Below are 21,584 nucleotides of genomic sequence, written 5' to 3' on the forward strand. Positions count from 1 at the left end.
ACGTTATTTAGGAAGTATTCAGAAAACCTGTCTACATGCAGTAACATATGAAGGTCAAATTACAGAGATGGGGTTGAAACTCACCATGCTTTCTTTTCTGTGTGGATGATGCTGACTAGCACAGAGTCTCCTCCTTTGCCCATCAGCTCCCCTGCAGAGTCCCTGCAGACGAGTGTGAACTCACACTTCTGGCCCTCAACACACCGATGGACACCTGCACGTTATAGAGCGCAGAGCTGATTAGCGAGACAGACAGCTGTAGACCTGGAAGCGACAGACTGATCACTTCAGTGTGATTAACGATGCGTGGAAAACTAAAGCAACAGGATGTAGATATACGGGCGGCTGTGGTTCAGGTGTTAGAGCGAGTCGTCCATTAACCGTAGGGTTGGCGGTTCGATTCCCGGCCCACGTGACTCCACATACCGAAGTGTCCTCGGGCGAGACGCTGAACCCCAAGTTGCTCCCGATGGCAAGTTAGCGCCTTGCATGGCAGCTCTGCTACCATTGGTGTGTGAATGGGTGAATGAGTAAAAGTGCTATATAAGCGCAGACCACTTACCATTCTTCTGACCAAAAGTTATAAGGGAGAAAGCTTATGAAGCTTATAAAGGCGCTCTGGAACCACGTTAACTTATGCAGCACATCATGTCCACTTACATGCGGGGGAGAATATGCAACACAGGTTTATATGCAACCTGACGGGGGCTCCGACGTTCCTAAAGAATGTCCCCGTCCCCGCTTGCTCACGGGAGAACCGTGAAACGCGTTTCTCTTGATAAGATATAATAAAGCCGTCCCGTCTGGCGCACGCCGACGCGGAAGAAAGCTTCGTCTAAAGGTAGAATATAGGCTAAATATCCAAAATTGCTCAAAAGCTTATCATCGAGATTGTATTTTTTTTTTTTTTTTTAAATCACGATAAATATCGGTCTCATAGTTTTATCTCCGAGCTCTACCTGGAGGAACTGATTAACAGTAAATGACTGATTTCTGTTCATTGTATAGACTACCCCAGAAAACTCTGCATGCCACCTCATCCCTGTTCACAGCAAACTACAGAGCTAGTGCTATATGCAGAAATATTATTCTGAGTGTGTTCAACGAGGAACCGCTATGTCAGTGCACTACTGCTTTCCCCCAGCACAGCTAAAGACAGCTTCTCTGTCGTGGTTTCTATTTTAATCCTCACTCAACAGCCCAGGCCACTCATCAACACAGTAAGACAGATATGTCAGATTTGTCTGAACGTGATTATTTCTGAGAAATTCGTTCAAGATGAATGAGCGAGGCTGCTTTTCCTTCTTGTTTTCTGACCTAAAATAGAGTATCGTTTTTAAACTAATAGTCAAATTTATTATACCCAGGGTATTAATGCTCTTAATGCCATATCTATCTGCTTTTGCGTGTCTGAGGGGCAGGTTTCCCTGTTAATAATGAGGCTGGTGACTGCACCTACATCAGACGTGCTGAGGCACGAGACCAAAACCACGACGGACACCACCAAGTGAAAAGTCGTCATGGGAACAAGGAATGTCACCACTACAGTCAGTGATCATTACATTCCATTCCTTCCACTAGTCCTGTGTGTGTGTGTGTGTGTGTGTGTGTGTGTGTGTGTGTGCATATCCAGAAATACAACTGAAGTGCTCTCACTCCCAGGAATGTGTTTATCGGACTAAATCAAACAATAAGGCGTGAAAGTCTATACAACACGCTCACTGTAGTGTGGCGTCAAGGTAACGCAGCACTGCTCGAATTGGAGGCTGTATTCCACTTGGAGCGGTTCGTCACTACGTAACTGAACGTCAGTAAAAGAAGACGGCGGTGTTTTATATTCATTTTATATCTTCAGCGAACGGAGGCGAGACCAATCAGACAGGGTTTACAGGAAAATACGTGGAAATACTCGTATCTTATTGGCTGACGGTCTCTCAATTCTGCTAGACGCTAGCTCACACGGTCAGTGTGAGGGGGGAAATTGGATATACGCCGTGAGGTGTGTTGAGTAGACGTCGATATGAGTTCCAGTTTACGTGAACGTGATCTGAGCAGAACATAAGGAAATATAATGTACTCTGCATGGCAGTGTAGCAGCTAAACCCATACAGTGATAGCTTAGCTGTTCCTCCACTTGACTAGCGACACCGAACTAGCCTAGTCTCGTGTTAGATAGCCTTCACATGCAGGAAAATAAAATTCTTGTAAACAGTCTAGTTAGAAGTACGTTTTTAAAAGTTTTATGAGGGAGAAGAATCGGTGCTTAGCCTCGGATGAATAACAGTCCAGCTAACGCTGACTCTTCCCTTTCAGTGCTTTTTCTTTTTCCTCAATGCAAATGCTCTCTAGTGTAAAGAATCTAATCTCAATCGCTGAACATGCCTCAGTCCTCACCTTCTCCTTGAACGGTGCACTTGCTGGGATCTACAGTCTTGGCCTGCAGAACTCCTACCATGGGAAATCCCTCCACCTGCCCTGCAAGCCCTTGTGGTAAGAAACAGATACTGCCACCACTGTCATGGCTCACGCTGGTCATGTGTGGATCGTACCCCAACTCCAACAGGCTCATTAACCGCCTCGTGGTTACGCCCTTCACACTGAGGATCTCTGCCTCCGAGCCACATGTGAGCAAGCGTTCAGCAAAGTCCACGCTGCCGCGGACGTCGCACAGCGCCTGCTCCAGCTGCGCCCTTTGGAGTTGGAGCTGATTGTGCTTCTGTAATCTCAGATCCTCCAGGGAGTGCAGAAGAGAACGGCAGTGAGTTTCCACAGCACTAGTGTAGGCTCGCGCAAAGGCTTGGATCTCCCTCGCCATCCCTTCTGCCCGAGACTGCAAAGCCTCCTGGGAAACCTCCACGCACTTCAGTGCCTCCTCCAGACGAAAGAGGCGAGGCCGCAGGCTCCTGGAAACCAGCTCCCGGATACGGTCGCCATGCTGATGTATGACCTCATGCATGGGACTGCAGCGATGGTCTCTGTGAAACGTGGCGGCACATTCCAGACAAACAGTGAGATCGCAGGTCTCACAGAAGCGACGCAACTCCTGGCCTGAGTGCAGAGAACACAGCACGGGTCTGGAGAGACGGCCCTGACGCTTCAGCTCTTCCAGGCTGTGGATGGCATGACTGGATGTCCTCTTTTGTCTCCTGTAAAATAAAAAAAAAAACTAAAAACATACATGTTAAACTGCTAATTGCTATAGATCACGTATGTACAGTAAAGACACACTCACATTTCAAAAAGATCAGTCAATATGGCAGCTAATATAATATTAAAGATGGAGCAGGAAGCAAAATAGATGTTTTCAGAAGTTCAAAAGACTTTAAGCAGACTAAACCGGCAGTGTGAAAGCCTAAGACTGTGGTTCACTTTGACGTGATCGCGAATACACCCTACTCCCTCTGAAACTCCACCCTACTCTAAAGGGTCTCCCAGAGGTACCCGGATGGTCTATTATTTTCGGAGGAGTGCGGATCCGTGGACACTTTTTCAGCTAATATTGCCCACAACTCCTTGCGTAAAGGGAGGACGAGCTTTGTGACCGTTTGCTTTGAGGATCTCAAGAGGTGTAAATTAAAATAAATCAAGCAAATGATAAATTAAACTATATAGTAGATATCAGACCAGGAATAACGCATGAAGAAAAGCTGAAATGCAACCAGGAGTTTGTTTGTGGTGACTGTTTTAAGCACACAGTGGCTTACTGCAGTGGTTTTCAAAGTGGGGGCCGCCAGGGGGCGCCCGGGGGCCTCAACAATTTGGTGTGAAAAATAAACCACACACACACAATCAATTCCTAATGTAATGTAATGTAAAGATGTAAGATGTAATTATTAATAAAAAAAATTTAAAAAAAAGATGGATATATTCAGAAGTCTGTATTTTTAATGTGTTTTAAAGACATCTTGTAAAAGGGGGGCCTCGGTCAAATGTTAATGCCATTTGGGGGGCTTTGCCCTGGAAAACTTTGGGAACCCCTGGCTTAGTGGTTAGTATGTTTCCCCAGGGTTTCCTCCTGGTCCTCCGGTCTCCTCCCCCAGGTCCAAAGACCAGCACTGTATGCTGATTGGCATTTCCAAATTGTCCGTAGTGTATGAACGTGGGTGATTGTGCCCGGGGATGAGCTGATGAGCTGGCATCCCCATCCAGGGTGTTCTCAGCCTTGTACCCAGAGTTCCCTGGGGTATAGGCTCCAGGCTCCCTGGTGACCCCATGTAGGATAAGCGGTATGGATGGATGGATGGATGGATGGAGATAAGTTGGACTGTCTTGAAAAAATCACACTTTGTTTTAATAAAGTTTGTGGAATGGAAGGTAGAAAGGAGACACCTGGATGTTTTATACCTGGTACTGAAACGTGTTCATGAGGGTTGCCTTGCGTGTGATACTACACGTGAGCACACTGACCTGTGTGCCTGGCTGCAGAAGTCGCACAGGTTGAGGCTGCACACCTGACAGCGCTGCTCGGCCTCGGCGTCTCCGCACAGGTCGCACACGGCGCGTTGATCCAGCAGCAGCGTCTCCATGAACACCTCGTCCAGCGCCAGGTGGTCTGTGGTGAGTCCGTCCACCCCGGAGCTCGGCAGCTCCACCTCACTGTCGCACTCGGGACACAGCACTGTGAGGGACCGCGGCCGCTCTGGGGCTCGGGCCGGACTCTCAGGCTGTCCGCTCAGCGGGGAGAACGGCTCCAGCTGGCGGATACAGTCCGCGCAAAACGTGTGCAAGCAGGAGAGGAGTTTGGGTTCCCGATACATGCGCTTACAGACCCGACAAAACGCTCTGGAGTTGCTAACAGCCCCTTTAATCGACTTTTTGTTCATTCCGATGTCTGTCGCAGATTTTTCCTCGCCAGCCGACATCTTAACGGCACGTTATAGGGAAACAATCCTTACTAAAATAAAAGTGAGGAAGCACTTTTAAACGAAAATGCGCTTCGTTATTAAGTCTGTCCAACAAACACTACACATGGATCTACTTCCAGAAAAGTTTTACGTGCACACAGGGTTGCCAGGTATGCTGTACAAATCCACCAACAAAAGACAATGGAAACATCCAGCCATCTTCTATACCGCTTTATCCTTTTCAGGGTCACGGGGGAACCTGGAGACTATCCCAGGGAGCATCGGGCACTAGGCGGGATACGTCCTGGACAGGGTGCCAATCCATCGCAGGGCACACAATCACATACACACATTCACACACTACGGACACTTTGGACATGCCGATCAGCTTACCGTGCATGTCTTTGGACTGGGGGAGGAAACCGGAGAACCCAGAGGAAACCCCCGCAGCACGGGGACAACATGCAAACTCCATACACGCAGGGCAGCGGCGGGAATTCGAACCCCCGACCCTGGAGGTGTTTGGCGAACAATGAAACATTACACTTAAAAATGAAAAAGTAAAAAGAAGTACACTGTAAAATATTTACAAATATTGCACACAGGCTTTGGAGTCTTTGGAGTAATGGAGTACATGTGACGGCGTTACGTAATCAGGAGACAAAAAACTGGTCACTGTAATTCGTTACACATACGTCAAAAAACAATGTAATGAGATTACAGGTACATTTTGTAAAAAAAAAAAAAAAAAAAAAAAAAAGGGAATACTATCAGGATTACAATTTTTTATATTTAAAAGCAAATAAATTCATCTTTTGACATAACACTGTATAGACAGCTGCATGATTATAGTTCTGGTTCTCTCTGGCCAGTCGTGGCTCACATGAGCAACCTCCTGGTGCATGTGCAAATACATTTATCAAATAAGTTAATTTGGAAGAAATTGAAGACAGAATGTTAGGGTGACCACACGTCCTCTTTTTCCCGGACATGTCCTCGTTTTTGGGCCTCAACAAAAGCATCTAAATTTGAGAAAATGTCCGGGATTCAGCTTTAGTTTCATTATGATGTGCTTATGGTCTTGGTATGAATGATTATAAAAGGCTATAATTATAAAAGGGACAGTGATCTTTGTTTATTTATTATTAATAAAAGTATTTTAGATCATGTTGCTTTTCTCTTGACTTTATTTACATATGTGGCCTTGAAGTAATCCAAAAGTAATCCGATTACATTACTTTCACACTGTGATACTCGGATTACGTTACTGAAGACCTTTTTCATGAAGTAATTTATAACTGTAGCAGAACACATTTTTAAAGTAACCCTCCCAACCCTGATTGCACATGAGTATATTGCACTTGATTATTAAAATGCATGTATTACACATTGATGTAAAACCCTTTGAAGGTATATATTGCACATTGAGAATAAGTGACAGTGCACTGTGGTGCATTTATGCAACAGGACCAATGCCAAAACACTAAATCTGGCTCTCCAGTATTCAATAAACTGCTTCACCTTGCCAAATATACTGTACATTTTAGAAAGTAACATCATACAGTACGTCATTAATGAAGCAGTATTGTAAACGCACATTTACCTTCATGTTTTCCATCACAGTGCTACAATTTTCATAGTTTTAAAGATACTCTCACAGGATAAAGCTACTAAAGATGAGAGAATTAATGAATAAAACAAATTACAGTATATTCATCCAGTAAAAGCAGATCCCTACTAATCCTATTTCAGATATTAATTCACTACATCAGCACAGTGCATTCCTCATCCCACAGATTAAAAACAATTGTCACAGTGTCGCGAGAAAACAGCGGATCAGGCAACATGCTTTCACACTTAATGATATATGAGAACTTCGCTGTCTGACCAATCGGTGAGCGCGTACGCATTTATGGGCGGGGCTTACGCTGTGACGCGCTCCGACCGATGAGCAGCAATGTCGCCATCTACTGACTCACATCTTTTAAAAATAATAATAATAAAAGTTTTGATTTTCATTTTATTTTATTGCAATTTCAACATACAAAGGAAGCAGTAACTTACAATCAGTCTTCCAAACAATAAACAAGTTGCGACATATAATAATAATAATAATAATAATAATAATAATAATAATGATAATAGTCAACAAGGGGAATTTTACAAAATTAATGAACCTAAGGAAGAAATTTCTGAAGAGAGAGACCAGAAAAAAACAGAAGGAAGGAAAAAAAAGGGGGAGGTGGGGCATATAAATGATGAAGAAAGCATATTAAGATGTCTAAGAATGTTTTTATCGCTTTCTTATCAATATACACAGAGATTGCATTTAAATACAGATTCAATTCTTCTTTGAAAAACTTAAAGTGGGCTTTAGTTTTTGTGTATTTAACATTTATGACTATAAAACTTTCCAGTAAACAAAAGTAGGTTTATACAAAAACTTGCATTGATCAAATTCTTGTCAGTAATATAAAACCGCAAAATAATGTGTAAAAAAAAAATAATAATAATAATAATAATAAAAAATACATTATTAAGATATTTCTTTAATTTTATTTGCTAAGCAAAATTTCTGAGGGAGTGACCACATATGCGGTATCATCAATTAACATCATCAAAAAAAAATATTATTATTGATTTACATCTACTCTGGCCAGGAAGACTAAAGAATAGGCATCATCATCATCATCATCATCCTCATCATCATCATCCTCATCCTCATCATCATCATAGGAATAAGATTAATATTAAGAATAAGAATAAGAATAAAACACAACTGTATAAATAGACATTACTGACATATATTCAAGTTAATCTTACATGTTATTTACAGAAACAGTTACAGGTGACATTTTGCAGATGTTTTGCTGTCATTCATGCTTTATTATTCTGAGACCAAAACATAAATTAATTAACGTTAAAGATAAATATCAGAAGATGCATATCTACCCAAACATTCTTCTTGTTGTTTGTTGTTGTTGTTTTTGTTTTTACAAATCAAATAACCTTTATTTTTGTGTGAGTCAAATCTCTTCTAATAGCCTATGCCACTTCCACCACATGAACCTTCACCATCCCGACATACAGAAAAGGACGCAGGCTGTCCTGATCACATGTGAACCGACGATGTTTGGTGATGAATTAAATACGAAGTCGGTTACTCTCGAAACATCATTTCCATTACCTGAAGAGTAAAAACAGCAGAAGGTCAAGACGATAGCTTTACTAAGTTGCGTTTCCCTCCCACGACACCCTCTGTATTAGATCTCTCATTCTCTTAACAGTCTATAATAAATATCATTTATTGATCACAGATGCCATAGTGAGCATGTGAGTAGAGTAAAGACATGGCGTCGCTGTCATGTGCTGTGCGTGTGTGTAAATAAATGTCTGAGTAAATGTTTTCTTTTCCAGGTTAGTGCGATTGTGTATTTAATGTAGGATTTCTGTATACTTATGCATATTAGTATGTGCCTTAAAAAAAAAATAAAAAAAAATCGCTACCTGTAACTGTTGCCCTAGAGACAGCGGTGACGAGAGCATTCTGGAAGACACAGGTGTAGGTCTCTTCAGTCACCTGGACTTGGAGGTTGCTCGTTACTTGTACAATCCCCAGAGTTACATTGTAAAACTGAGTGCTACTGTTTAACTGTTTTCCATTCTGGTCTGTCCAGGTTACTTCAGGTTTGGGAAGCCATCTCTGAGCGGAGGCTATCAGGCTGTCGTTTGATCTGGTTATATTGGGAGCTGAGAAAGCTGCAAACAACGCGTTGAGTACAGTGACTAACAGCAGCAGTTGTGTTGTGTTGCAGTTAGCTGATCGAAATAATTACAGACATACTATGTAGAAGTTTCTTACCACCCACTCTGAGATGAATGCTGACTGTACCCGTGACTCCAGAAGTGGTCACACTGCAGCGATACACTCCGGCATCCTCCAGCCTTACTCGCATCAAGAGAAGGGAAGCATTGCCTGTCGGGATAGCATCTGGGAAGAGTTTAACTCTGTTTTTAAACTGCGAGTTCTGCTCCTGTAACTGAGCTGCATTGTTCTGGTATCGATAAACTACCCCAGTAAGACCGTCCTTCTGCCAGGTGATCGACACACCAGAAGAAACGTCCTTGCCAGTTTTGGTTTGGAATCTGCAGCCTAGGATCACATCCTGTCCAAGGTTACCCACTATAAAAGGTGTACTAGTCAACACAGAGCCCTGGGATGCTTGGAACCAGGCAGAGAAATGTACAGAAAAATACCATTAACATAAACGCAGGACGCAGAAATCTAGAAAAACAGACCAAGACTGATTGGGTATGAGATTCAATTGAAGTTTAGACTAACCTGCAAATGCAATAACCAAAAGGAGAATTAGAAGTCCAGCCATTACAAATATGAGGACAATCATGCTGCAAGAGATAAATCAGAATACGTCGACACCAAGATGTATATTTATATATAAATATCTCTATTTAAATTTTTTTTAAAAAAATCTAATTTGTAGTAAAATAAACACTAAAAGTAATAAGTACGTGTTTGTCTAAACGTATATAATAGTTATATAACACCCTAGTTCTGCAAATATAGCCTACAAAAAATATTCAAACCGTAGTTAACCTCCAAAAGATGATTTGTCCGATCGAAGCCATGCTCAAGTCATCGGATGCGGATTGTACAGGCTACAGCAGTCATAAGTCGATCAGTGTATTTCCATTCGTGATAGCAGACCTCGTACAGCAGACCTCATACACTAGCAAGAGTCCACCTGGATCTGTCAGATAACATATTTAATTCCAGCCTGAAGCATAGGAGCAGCACCCTCTGTCAATATTGGCACGTAGAGGCGGGGCCTTGCATACCTGATAAGGCTGAGCTGAAATACCTGAAACCTGATGTAAGCTGTGTATTTCTCAAATACACACCATTCATTCTGCGTAGTCCATGTGGGTTAAAATAGCTCTACGGGATATTTATATATATTTACACAGACCAAACAGAGAGGAAAAAGACACTTCCGTTAAGTCACGTATTAGGTAACAGACAGTAGTATAGATGTCAAATACTTCTCAGAAGGTTAGATGAGTGATATGTGGACGATGTGATATCGGTCGTGATGTAAATATAAGACACGCACAATCAGAGAGCGCAAAACTGAAAAACAAAACAACTGTTAATACTGTTAGGAAACACTGAAGGAAAAAAAGTAACCTATTATAGATGAAGTACTTTCACGTGGGCAGAGAATGTCCATGCCAATTGCACGGCTAAAAATACACATGCAGGTGTGGTTTGGGTCATGCTTTTACAGTCTGTTGTGTCTGGAAACAAAGATGAGAACAAGACATTAGTTAATCTTTAAAAAAAAAACAAAAAAAACTTTACTTGCTCCACCTTGGTACCAAACTGTGAGAGTATCATTAAACAAACATCAGTGCCAGTCGTGTCAATGCTGCTATACAGATATAAGATAGCGAGACACTATATTACACTGCTTACACAGTCGACGAAGGGCTTTTGTCCAAAACGTTCACCTCTACCATTGGTCTGAAATTGATTTCTCCCTTCCAGCTGTAATTCCCTCACAGAGGAAGAGCTGTTGAAGAACATAAGACTATTTGGATTGATTAAGTAACTCGACAGCGGACATTTAAGGAAGAAAGAACAATCAGGTTCATTACATATATGTGTTTTCTCCATGGTCCAAATATTGCCGTCATCATCTCCTTTAAAGTACTACAGAGCAGTTTTGAATAGATACTGTAAAAAAAAAAGAAAGAAAGAAAGAAAGAAAAGAAAAGGAATGAAAAGTTGACTTAACTTAAAATTTCAAGGCAACTTGCTGCACAGCTTTTTTGAGTTTACTCAACTTTTAACTTTTAAGTAGTTCACTTAACTCAATTGACTGTAAGGTCACATGGCTCCCAGTTTGTAGTCTTTTGTTCAGCTGATGGAGTTTTAATAGTTTGTGTATGGAGTTTTACATTGTTTATTTTTTATTTATTTATTTTTTTAACTATAAAAACTCCATCAGCTGAACAAAAGAGTACAAACTGCAAGACATGTGACCTTGTGAACTGCTTTGGTTAAAAATTTTGAGTAAACACAAAAAAGCTGTGCAGCAAGTTGCCTTGAAATTTTAAGTTTCTTTCTTTTTTTTCTTTTTTCTTTTTTTACAGTGTAGTCATTCTTGTGTAACAAAGAGACAAAGGCACACAATCAGATTAGAATTTTGCTCTTAAGGCATTGGACTTTCTTGTGCACTTCATATATATATATATATATATATATATATATATATATATATATATATATATATATAAGTATTTCACAAAAGTGAGCACACCCCTCGCATTTTTGTAAATATTTGATTACATCTTTTCATGTGTCAACACTGAAGAAATGACACTTTGCTACAATGTAAAGTAGTGAGTGTACAGCTTGTGTAACAGTGTAAATTTGCTGTCCTCTCAAAATAACTCAACACACAGCCATTAATGTCTAAAGCGCTGGGAACAAATGTGAGTACACCCGTAAGTGAAAATGTCCAAATTGGGCCCAATTAGCCATTTTCCCCTCCCGGTGTCATGTGACTTGTTAGTGTTACAAGGTCTCAGGTGTGAATGGGGAGCAGGTGTGCTAAAATTTGGTGTCATCGCTCTCACACTCCCTCATACTGGTCACTGGAAGTTCAACATGGCACCTCATGGCAAAGAACCTCTGAGGATCTGAAAAAAAGAATTGTTGCTCTACATAAAGATGGCCTAGGCTATAAGATATATATATATATATATATATATATATATATATATATATATATATATATATATATATATATATATATATCTCGCTATATATATATATATATATATATATATATATATATATATATATATATATAGTGTTTATTTTAACAATTTTAACAAGCTGAAAAGACCTCGGCTTTGTTGAGTGCATCATCATCATCATCATTATTATTATTATTATTATTATTATTATTATTATTATTATTATTATTATTGTTGTTGTTGTTGTTGTTGTTATATGAGGAAGAAACACTTTCTTTTTATATTACTTTAAATGTATATGACATTTGCTATTGAAACTGTTTGTTATAACTGTAGATTTATCAAAAACCTTGTGTCAGACTTCTGAGTGTGTGAGAGTTCAGTGAGCTTAAACAGGTCATGTGTTTAAACACCTGGCCAAAGGCCAAAAGACAACAGCTCTAGGGCTACCCTATAGATCCTATGGATTTCTGTGTTCAAATGATAACAACTGGTCTTTTGGCACAAGTCATTCAACATGCATGTCTAAAGCATCAAATAATGACTAATTATACTCAAGCTATTCTGCTTTGGTCGCTCTTATAGGCTACAACTACAACCGTAGAAATGACAACTACCCTGAAAACTAAACCTCTTTTTTTTGTACAGGTGTGAACACTTGTGTGAGACTTGTGTTATGAAAGAGAGATTGAAGTAACTTTGCAGGTATTTTGGAACACAACATAACGAGAAGTAATCCAATCATATATGCGTAATAAAATCTAACTAGGCAACCAAACAACCTTACAATTTAACCCCTGTCATTATTTAACTACACTCACCATCCACTTTATTAGGAACACCTGCATATTCGTGCAGTTATCCAATCAGAGATCATGTGGAAGCAGCACAATGCATAAAATGATGCAGATACAGGTCAAGAGCTTGAGAAGAAGTTCACGTCATAGATCAGAATGAAGAAAAGTGTGATCTGAGTGACTTTAACTGTGTCATGGTTGTTGGTGCCAGATGGGCTGGTTTGAGTATTTCAGAAACCGCTGATCTCCTGGGATTTTCTCACACAACAGTCTCTAGAGTTTATACAGAATGGTGTGAAAAACAAAGAACACCCTGTGCGTGGAGGGTCTGCAGGCTGAAACATCTTGTTGATGAGAGAGATCAGAGGAGATCAGACTGGTCTGAGCTGACAGGAAGTATATAGTAACTCAAATAAGCACTCTTTACAATCATAGTGAAGAATCTGAGGATATCATGGGCACAGACTCACCAAAACTGGACAGTTGAAGACTGGAAAAAGACCAACTGTCAGTATTCTGAGGTTTACGTGAACAGTACCTGAAGCTCTTGACCCGTATCTGCGTGATTTTTGCATTGCGCTGATTGGCTGATTAGATAACTACATGGATGTACAAGTGTACCTAATAAAGTGGACGGTGAGTGTATAACAGTTACAGGCCCCTCCACTAATATTGGTACCCTTTGTAAATATGAGCAAAGAAGGCTGTGAAAATTTGTCTTTGTTGTCTTTATAACAAGAAATTGTATAACCATGACTTCCTGTTTCACAGGGGTATAAATATGAGGTAACACATAGACCAAATTCCCTTAGTCATTCATAACAATGGGTGAGAGCAAGGAATACAGCTGTGATGTGCGGCAAAAGGTTGTTGAGCTTCACAAAATGGGACGTGTCTATAAGAAAATAACAAGCATTGAAAATGCCCATTTCCACCATCAGGGCAATAATTAAGAAGTTCCAGTCAACTGGAAATGTTATGAATCAACCTGGAAGAGGACGTGTGTCTATATCGTCTCAACAGAAGGACAGAAAGTGTCCAAAACTATAATACAAAGTCACCTACATCACCAAAGTTGTTTGGGAGAGTTTCAATAAAAAAGCCTCTACTCGCATCAAACAAACTCGAGCGTCTTCAGTTTGCCAGACTCTACTGGAACTTCAAATGGGATCGGGTTCTATGGTCAGATGAAACCAAAATAGAGCTTTTTGGTAATAAACACCAGAGGTGGTTTTGGCACACAGAGAGGTAGCCATATGGAAAAGTCCCTCATGTCCACGGGTAAATATGGAGGTGGATCTTTAATGTTTTGGGGCTGTTTTTCTGCCAGAGGACCTGGACATTTTGTTAGGATACATGGCATCATGGACTCTATCAAATATCAACAGATATTAAATGAAAACCTGACTGCCTCTGCCAGAAAGCTTCAAATGGGCCGTGGTTGGATCTTCCAGCAGGACAATGATGCAAAACATACATCAAAATCAACACAAAAATGGTTTACTGACCACAAAATCAAGCTCCTGTCCTGGCCATCCCAGTCCCCTGACCTGAACCCCATAGAAAACCTGTGGGGTGAACTGAAGAGGAGAGTCCACCAGCGTGGACCTCGAAATGTGAAGGATCTGGAGGGATTCTGTATGGAGGAACGCTCTCAGATCCCTCGCCATGTATTCTCCAACCTCATCAGGTGTTATAGGAGAAGACTCAGAGCTGTTATCTTCGCAAAGGGACGTAGCACAAAGTATTGACTAATAATTGCCAATAATTGTTGCACACCTATACTTATGAAAGATATTTTTTTATAAACCTGTGTTATGTTTGCAATTGTTTGATATCCATGAGAGCGGAGTATTTTTGTGCATTTTTTGAACAAAATATCAAAAGTTTAAACAATAAAAACAATTGTTCACAGCCTTCTTTGCTCATATTTACCAAGGGTGCCAATATTAATGGAGGGCGCTGTACATCACATTTACATTTCACAGGGCTTTATTAATAGGAAAGCTTCCTTAACACTCTGTGATGTGATTAATAAAATGCACTGAAAGAAAATAAGACTTTCATCCCTTTGATGTTTTATATTTCACCATTAAACAAATGTAAAAATAAATAAATAAAATAAATAATAATAATAATAATTTTAAAAAATGATGAGATCATTTAAGATTTATTATTTTTATCATAAGATTATTTTACCTTTATCGTAACATTTTCAACATTCTATGTTCTTAGACATTTTATGTCTTCATGAAGTTACAGTATAAATGGTCACATTTCTCCAGTTAGTGTAGAATACGGCTGTGTCACAATAGTTTATTCTAGACATAGTGCACATGGAAAACAGGGAATAGGGCACCAAATGTGACTGAGCCTTCGAGGGCGGGGCGGCGGAAATGAAGCGCACATGCTCGCTCTCATAGACCCGCCTTTTCCGCTGCCAGTGTTGCCAAATCCTCGATTATACCACTGCAACAGTATAGTTTTAAAACCCCTCCCCTATTTTGCTTTGTCTTGATTATATGCATTTATTAAAATGTCCACATTTAAACAAACGTATTTATAGACTAGATAATCAAAAACAATCTTTAAAATCATGGAAACGCGTGTATAGACTTCAGCCCTAACCTTATCAGTTCATCGTTACTTAATCAAATCATTTTCTGAGCTTTATCAAGCAGTGTGTTGACACAAGTCCAGTCCATTGTAGGACCTAAATGTAAAGTGTTTTTTAACAGCCTACTGCTTCCTAATAGTGAATTATATGATGCTACCATCAATTTTTGGGGTCATTCCTATGTTCCCCTGTTCACTACTCTGTTAACACAGATTAAGTAAACTTTTCAACAGGACTCATTGCCCCAGGGCCCTATTTTCTTTAATCTGTGTAATCTGATCGTGACGCTAAAGTGGCCCATGTGGTAAATAGTGAATATGGTATAAATATCACAAAACAAATGTGGACCACATTTGGAAAAATGTGGAACATGCAACATTGATATGGTTTGATTGCGGCCCAAATCTGGCAAACAGGAGCGGACCGCCCAAGCGCCTTCATTCCACATGGTATGTGGGCCGGATTTGGCTGCATTTACACTGCAGGTCTTGATGGCCAATTCTGATTTGCTGACGATATCCGATTTTTTTTTTTTGATGACCCGCTTACATCTTCTTTTAGACGTGATCCATATCCAATATCTCCATTTACACTATATGATTCCTGAAAGAACCCGAGGTAGACATCACCGGAAAAGCGTAGGCTGAAAAGGAAGTAAAAAACGCCACAATTTGCAACGGACACAGACGGAAATATAATACAAGCTTTTGCTTTCAACACCATATTTAAAGGTAAACAAAACACGGAGTCTTAAAGCGGGAGGAAAAAAGAAAGAAAGAAAGAAGAGAGCCCTTGTTGAGAGTTGTGTTTTAACGGTTGGTGGCCACTGAGTTGACGTCATTCACCGCCGTCACTTTTTTAATGACGATGCCTACGACTCGCATTGACAGGGGAATATCCGAGCTGTCCAACATGGCAGATGCGAATGCACGTATCCGATTCATATCAGATTTATGCCCACGTATGAATGAGGCCTGAAACGGATCTGAGAATATCGGAATCCATGTGTTTTTTTTCTTCTCCTGCTTTTACATTCATGGGAAAAAAAATGGAATTGGGTCACTTGAAGAATGTAGTGTAAATGCAACCAAACTGTCAGGTGTGCGTTGGATCTGGGCCATAGCAATTTTTCTATCTGGGTTCAACTCCATACATGAACAATAGTGAAATGTAAACACTAAACTGAAGAAATGCCATACTGTAGCCTATAAAACTCAGTATGCACGGTCATAAAAGGAACAAAATGTTAAGCACGAACATGTCCCAGCTCTCACTTATACTAAAGCCTATAACTCTAGCTTTAAATCACCATGTGTTCATTATGTGCCGTATAAATCTGGGGAACATACGTACGGTACACTCACCAGTTAGCAGGCGACCTTACAGCGCACCTATTATGGTTTTTCAAACATTACCTTTCATGTAGTGTGTTATAGAGCTGTTTGCGAATGTAAAAACGTCTGCAAAGTTTCAAAAATCAAAGCGCACGACAAACGGCGTTATCGTCTCCCATAAGAAGGAACCGATTCTGAACCGATGAAACCAGACTTACTTCCTGTACTAACCTACGTAGGTTTGTAACGAGAAAAATAAATCCCCGCCTCTTTTCTCCATCGGCTGCTTGCTAACAGCGGTAGACCAATCACAACACACTTGTGTTGGCACATCTGACCAATCAGAGCAGCGTATGCTCTCTGAAAGGAGGAGTTTAGAACGAATCATTTAGAACGGATCGTTTTTTGACACTGGGGGGAAAAAATGTAATGCTTCAGATTAAATTATGAGCATTATTATTATTATTATTAAAGTGTTTTTTTTTTAAAATTTGTTTTGTTTTTACCTCGGATGCATGTAAATCTATTGTATGAGACCTCTAAAACAAAATTAGGCACGTTTCAAAAACCATAATAGGTGCACTTTAATGTTACTTTAGCCCATTTGACAAGGACGGAACAGAGGGTTTTGGGGAGTGTCTGACGGAGATTTGGCAACCCTGTGAGAAACGTTGAGGAAGTTTTGTTTACATTGTGCGGCTTTTCTGTAAAGCAGCTGCTTTACTTCTGATCCAAATAGCCTGTGGAGCACTAGATAATCCAGGCTCGTCGCTTGATGTGCTTTATAGAGTTGATCCAACATGGCGCGTAATTCAGCATGCCAGACTCCTTTAGACCCAGTGAGAAGGTTGCCAGTGAAGACAGGAATCACAGTGCTGGTTACTGTTGTGTTTTTTAAGTGTTTATTCTCGTGTCCGTGCGCGAGTCCGGAGGAAACCGCTGTGCACTGCTGGCTGTACCTGCTGCTTCCTGTAGGCATCACGTTCTTCATCGTCATCCTGGTGGACACCCAGCTGCTGAAGCTGTGCCAGTGTTATGTGTGCAGATGTTGCGCGCGAGCAGAGAGCAGATGTTGTGCGGCAGGCTGCTGTGACAGTGTGGAGTGCTGCTGCTGTGCTGCTGGTTACTGTTACAGACCGACACACTGCTGCGGGGAAGAGGTGTGTTACTGCTGCGCTCTTCTCGGGACCTACCTGCGGAGGGTTTTCTGCGCCTCGGCGCTGTGGATCGTGGTCGCGCTGATAGACGGAGACTGGTACGTCTGCATCCGCACTGTGACTGCCAACGGGACCGGACAGCAACAGATCGCCTGCAAGGACTTCCCAACACCGGAGGAAGCAGAAACTCTGAGGAAATACAATAGTGAGTCGCGGGTATGTCATCTCAGGAGTTCCTAAGCTTTATAAAATATCTGCTCATAAACAAACAAACAAACAAAAACAAATATCATTACAAATCATCAGCTAACCATTAAAACCATTACCAGTCCTTAATGGTATCCACTAGACATAACATGTCACAAATACAAGGCAACAAATTACCAGCAGAGACCTGGATCATTACAGTTTCCATTAAAACCAATACAATTCCCATTAGTGTGCACGGTGGCTTAGTGGTTAGTACGTTCACACCTCACACCTCCAGGGTCGGGGGTTCGATTCCCACCGTGGCCCTGTGTGTGCGGAGTCTGCATGTTCTCCCCGTGCTGCGGGGGTTTCCTCCGGGTACTCCGGTTTCCTCCCCCAGTCCGAAGACATGCATGGTAGGCTGATTGGCGTGTCCAAAGTGTCCGTAGTGTATGAATGGGTGTGTGAGTGTGTATGTGATTGTGCCCTGCGACGGATTGGCACCCTGTCCAGGGTGTACCCCGCCTTGTGCCCGATGCTCCCTGGGATAGGCTCCAGGTTCCCCGTGACCCTGAAAAGGATAAAGCGGTATAGAAGATGGATGGATGGATGGATGGATGGACAATCCCCATTATAACCATTACACATTCTATGAGGGTTTCTATTGTCGTTGTTCACTTTAACTGTGACCTCTGTGACTTTGATCGTGGCATGGGTGTTGGTACGAGACATCCTGGGCCAGTTCGAGTATTTCAGAAACTGCTGAACTCCTGGGATTCTCATTCTCTCTCGCTCTCTCTCTTTCTTTCTATCTGTCTCTCACTCACTCACTACTCACTCACAACAGTCTGTAGAGTTTCTACAGAATGGCGCGAAAAAACAAACAAACCTTACGAGAGTAGTCATGGTTCCCCTGAACTGTAAAATACATTCTGCAGACCCCCTCAGTACATTTTAATATTTTTGTCCGATGTATTAACACCTGCAGTTTACTTCGACTCAACACCTATAGAGAACACAGCAGGAGTCAAGTTAAACATAAACTTATACTTACTTGTTTTATGAGTTATTAAGGTTGAAATGAAACCCGGTCAATTCCAGAAAATTCTGAAAAAGAAAAAAAGAAAGTACACCCTCCTTCAATTCTCTGGTTTTGTTTATCATGGCCTAAATAACGATTGTGTGGTCTTCACCGACTTCGATAAGCAAAGAAATAACCTCAGGTAACAATATGTAGTCCTTTTTTTCCACTCCAAAAAAGTAAACCAACATTCAGAAACTAGGCGGGGGAAAAAATAAGTACACCCTTTTAACTTCCTAATTGTTATTTTGGCCCGGATACATAAAAACATACAATTGAAGAATTGACTGTGTAGTCCGTAATGCTAAAACGGTTGAAAAATTGGTTAAAAATAGAACCGTTTCCAGAGTAACAACACATCCTTCATAACAATACAGAGCTTCTTCATCAGCGGTGCAAGCAAGTACTTCTGCAAACATATCATTCATGTTGTATACCAAATAGCACTCATAGTAAAAGATGATTTCCTGTGCATGTGTGTGTCCCAGATTATCGCTTTGATCATCATCCTGGGTCTTTCCTTCCTGCTGGTGGTAAGTACCGCGATCACGAGCAGGTGGAAGCCGTACTACAAGTCGGTGTTTGAGGCGTATGTGGAGCAAGAGACAGCAGCCAAGCTGGAAGAGAAGCTGCACGAGCAGGCCGTGGAAAGAGCAAAGCTTCTCAGCGAGACTGCGTTACGCTGCGTTCACAGTCAGCACGAGAACAGCGGACAGGGAGAGGGACACATTCAGTACCAACCGCTAACAGAGACGGACGAGAACATGTGGAGGAAAATATCCCACCCGGCATTCCATCTGCTAGGAGTGAGGATCCATTCCTGAGGTGTTCAGACATCCAGGGCATCGAGAGCGTCCCATATGAATATATGAAGACCCATCGATGTGCGGGAGTCAAACGGCCCACGTTGACTCTTACGCTGTTAGCAGTGATAAAAACAGACAAGCTATACCACTCCAGTGAACCTGTAACTGACAAGCATGGCTTATGACATAATGCTAAAGCCTTGCTTTCTTTTTAAAACGCTATTTAAGAACTATTTAAACAAAAGATCCGGTATTAGGAAAAAAAAAACCTCTTTCAGTTTCATTTTCAAGAAAAGCGCTCACAAACACTATAGACGGTGACACAGTCGAGTTTGAGAAACCGGTTTCAGATAAACAGGTTCCGAGTTTGAAAGTAGTACAATGGGAGGAAACGTGGAAACGTGGAAACGTGTCATGGCATGTTGTCTTGCTGTTTTAACATGTTAGAAGTTTCGAGATGATCGTCTACAGACGGTTAGAGCGGCAGAGAATTGAAGGGTGTGTAAAGAGTTATAATATCTGTTATGTTATAACCAGATTCCGTTCTGACCCACATCCTCATTTACATTTACGGCATTATCCAGAGCGACTTAGACTTATCTCGTTCATACGACTGAGCAGTTGATGATTAAGGGCCTTGCTCAAGGGCCCAACAGTGGCAACTTGGAGCTTCTGGGATTTAAACTCATGACCTTCTGGTCAGAAATCCGATGTCATATCCACTGAGCTACCGCTGCCACGAGTGACTGTTTTGAGCGTGCATGTCTTGATGAAGCGAGACAACAAACAGTGCATGTTTTTATAGCAGTTTACAATGGACAAAAATCTCTAGCTTGTCAGTGTTACATTGGTTTAGGATTAGGATTAGGATTAGCGTCAGGATTAGGGTCAGGATTAGGCTTAATGCTTGTGCATTGTTCTGTATATCATCACATGGCTGTGTAATATTTAGATTCCAGAAATAATACAAGGACTCCTGAATATGGAAAGTAAATACTGCATATGTTTAGGGTTAAAGGAAAAAATATATATTATGTCTTCATTATTGTACTGTTTGATGTATCGGAAGCTTATTATTATTATTATTATTTATTTTGTGTGTGAAAATTGTCTTCTTCCGCTGTATTGAATCCCTTCAGTAACCACGTGGGTTTTACTGGCAGCCCGAGCCAAACCTTGGACCTCATAACCTGATTATCTCTGACCCACAGGATTTCTGTGCTGTCACCAAAGAGGTCATGTCTTTATCTTTGTTACGTAACAGTATCGAAAACGGTGTCTTTTACACTCCGGGATACTTGTTTGTTAGACAGTAATGTTTTTTTTTGAAATGTTTACGCATAGATCTGCATAACAGTTATGTGTAATGATGTTTTAATGGAACTATATCAGTTTGCAATAATGACATAAATATTAAACAACCCAACAGACTGCTGGCCTCTCTCTCTCTCTCTCGCTCTCTCTCGCTCTCTCTCTCTTTTTTCTTGCAGCAAGAAATGTTTACAAAATGATCATGCAGTCATGTGAAAAAATAAGTACACCCCATGGAAATTGTTTGTTTTTGTTTGTTCTTACCTCTTTGGACAAGCAAACATTTGATCCTCTTTGAAACGGTGCCTGTTAATAACGGTGATACGCTCTATCAAATGACACATCAAATTAACTGTAAAATTAAATGAACAAAAAACAGATCAGTCACATGGAAAAAGTAAGTACACCCCTACATTTATCACACCTTTTAAAATGCCTAAAATTATTCTCAGGTGTTGAAGATCGGGTCCAGTGATTAGAACCTGCTGAGGGAGTGCAGGTGGAACCGGTCTTATTTATACCGCTCTCATATCTAGTCTCTGGTGTTCCCTTTGTTATTGAGGTGTGTGGGGTCATCATGCCAAGATCTGAAGGGTTTCATAAGGCCTTCAGAAAAAAAGGTTGTGGATGCCTATGAGTCTGGCAAGGGATTTAAAAAGATCTCC

General features: G+C 41.0%; 3 protein-coding genes across 4 annotated transcripts in view; 1 reads left to right on the plus strand and 2 right to left on the minus strand.

Annotated features, from left to right (window-relative positions):
* Window positions 1-5,026, minus strand: part of trim45 (tripartite motif containing 45) — a 7,977-nt gene extending 2,951 nt beyond the window's left edge. Inside the window, exons 1-3 of the mRNA XM_053627565.1 lie at window positions 4,408-5,026; window positions 2,395-3,146; window positions 85-214 (exon numbers count right to left, since the gene is read on the minus strand). Coding sequence (XP_053483540.1) covers window positions 85-214; window positions 2,395-3,146; window positions 4,408-4,862 — 1,337 coding nt within the window. The 5' untranslated portion in view covers window positions 4,863-5,026. The remainder of the gene's footprint in view (window positions 1-84; window positions 215-2,394; window positions 3,147-4,407) is intronic.
* A 1,588-nt stretch (window positions 5,027-6,614) lies between these two features.
* vtcn1 (V-set domain containing T cell activation inhibitor 1) lies at window positions 6,615-19,361 on the minus strand. Of its 2 annotated transcripts, XM_053627567.1 has the most exons (8): window positions 18,776-19,361; window positions 17,569-17,721; window positions 10,521-10,599; window positions 9,460-10,435; window positions 9,187-9,251; window positions 8,707-9,066; window positions 8,352-8,603; window positions 6,615-8,031 (listed from the first exon to the last, which is right to left on the minus strand). In XM_053627567.1, the coding sequence occupies exons 4-8, from the start codon at window positions 9,489-9,491 to the stop codon at window positions 7,916-7,918; spliced, it is 825 nt and encodes a 274-aa protein (XP_053483542.1). In that variant the 5' UTR covers window positions 9,492-10,435; window positions 10,521-10,599; window positions 17,569-17,721; window positions 18,776-19,361; the 3' UTR covers window positions 6,615-7,915. The 2 variants fall into 2 exon arrangements, with proteins under 2 accessions (XP_053483542.1, XP_053483543.1); XM_053627568.1 differs by lacking the exon at window positions 10,521-10,599 and having other exon boundaries at window positions 9,460-9,613.
* Window positions 16,888-20,187, plus strand: LOC128609148 (uncharacterized). Its single transcript, XM_053627566.1, has 2 exons — window positions 16,888-17,748; window positions 19,291-20,187. The coding sequence occupies exons 1-2, from the start codon at window positions 17,176-17,178 to the stop codon at window positions 19,624-19,626; spliced, it is 909 nt and encodes a 302-aa protein (XP_053483541.1). The 5' UTR covers window positions 16,888-17,175; the 3' UTR covers window positions 19,627-20,187.
* The last annotated feature ends 1,397 nt before the right edge of the window (window positions 20,188-21,584 follow it).

Source organism: Ictalurus furcatus, chromosome 6 (genome assembly GCF_023375685.1).
Source record: "Ictalurus furcatus strain D&B chromosome 6, Billie_1.0, whole genome shotgun sequence".
NCBI lineage: Eukaryota > Metazoa > Chordata > Actinopteri > Siluriformes > Ictaluridae > Ictalurus > Ictalurus furcatus.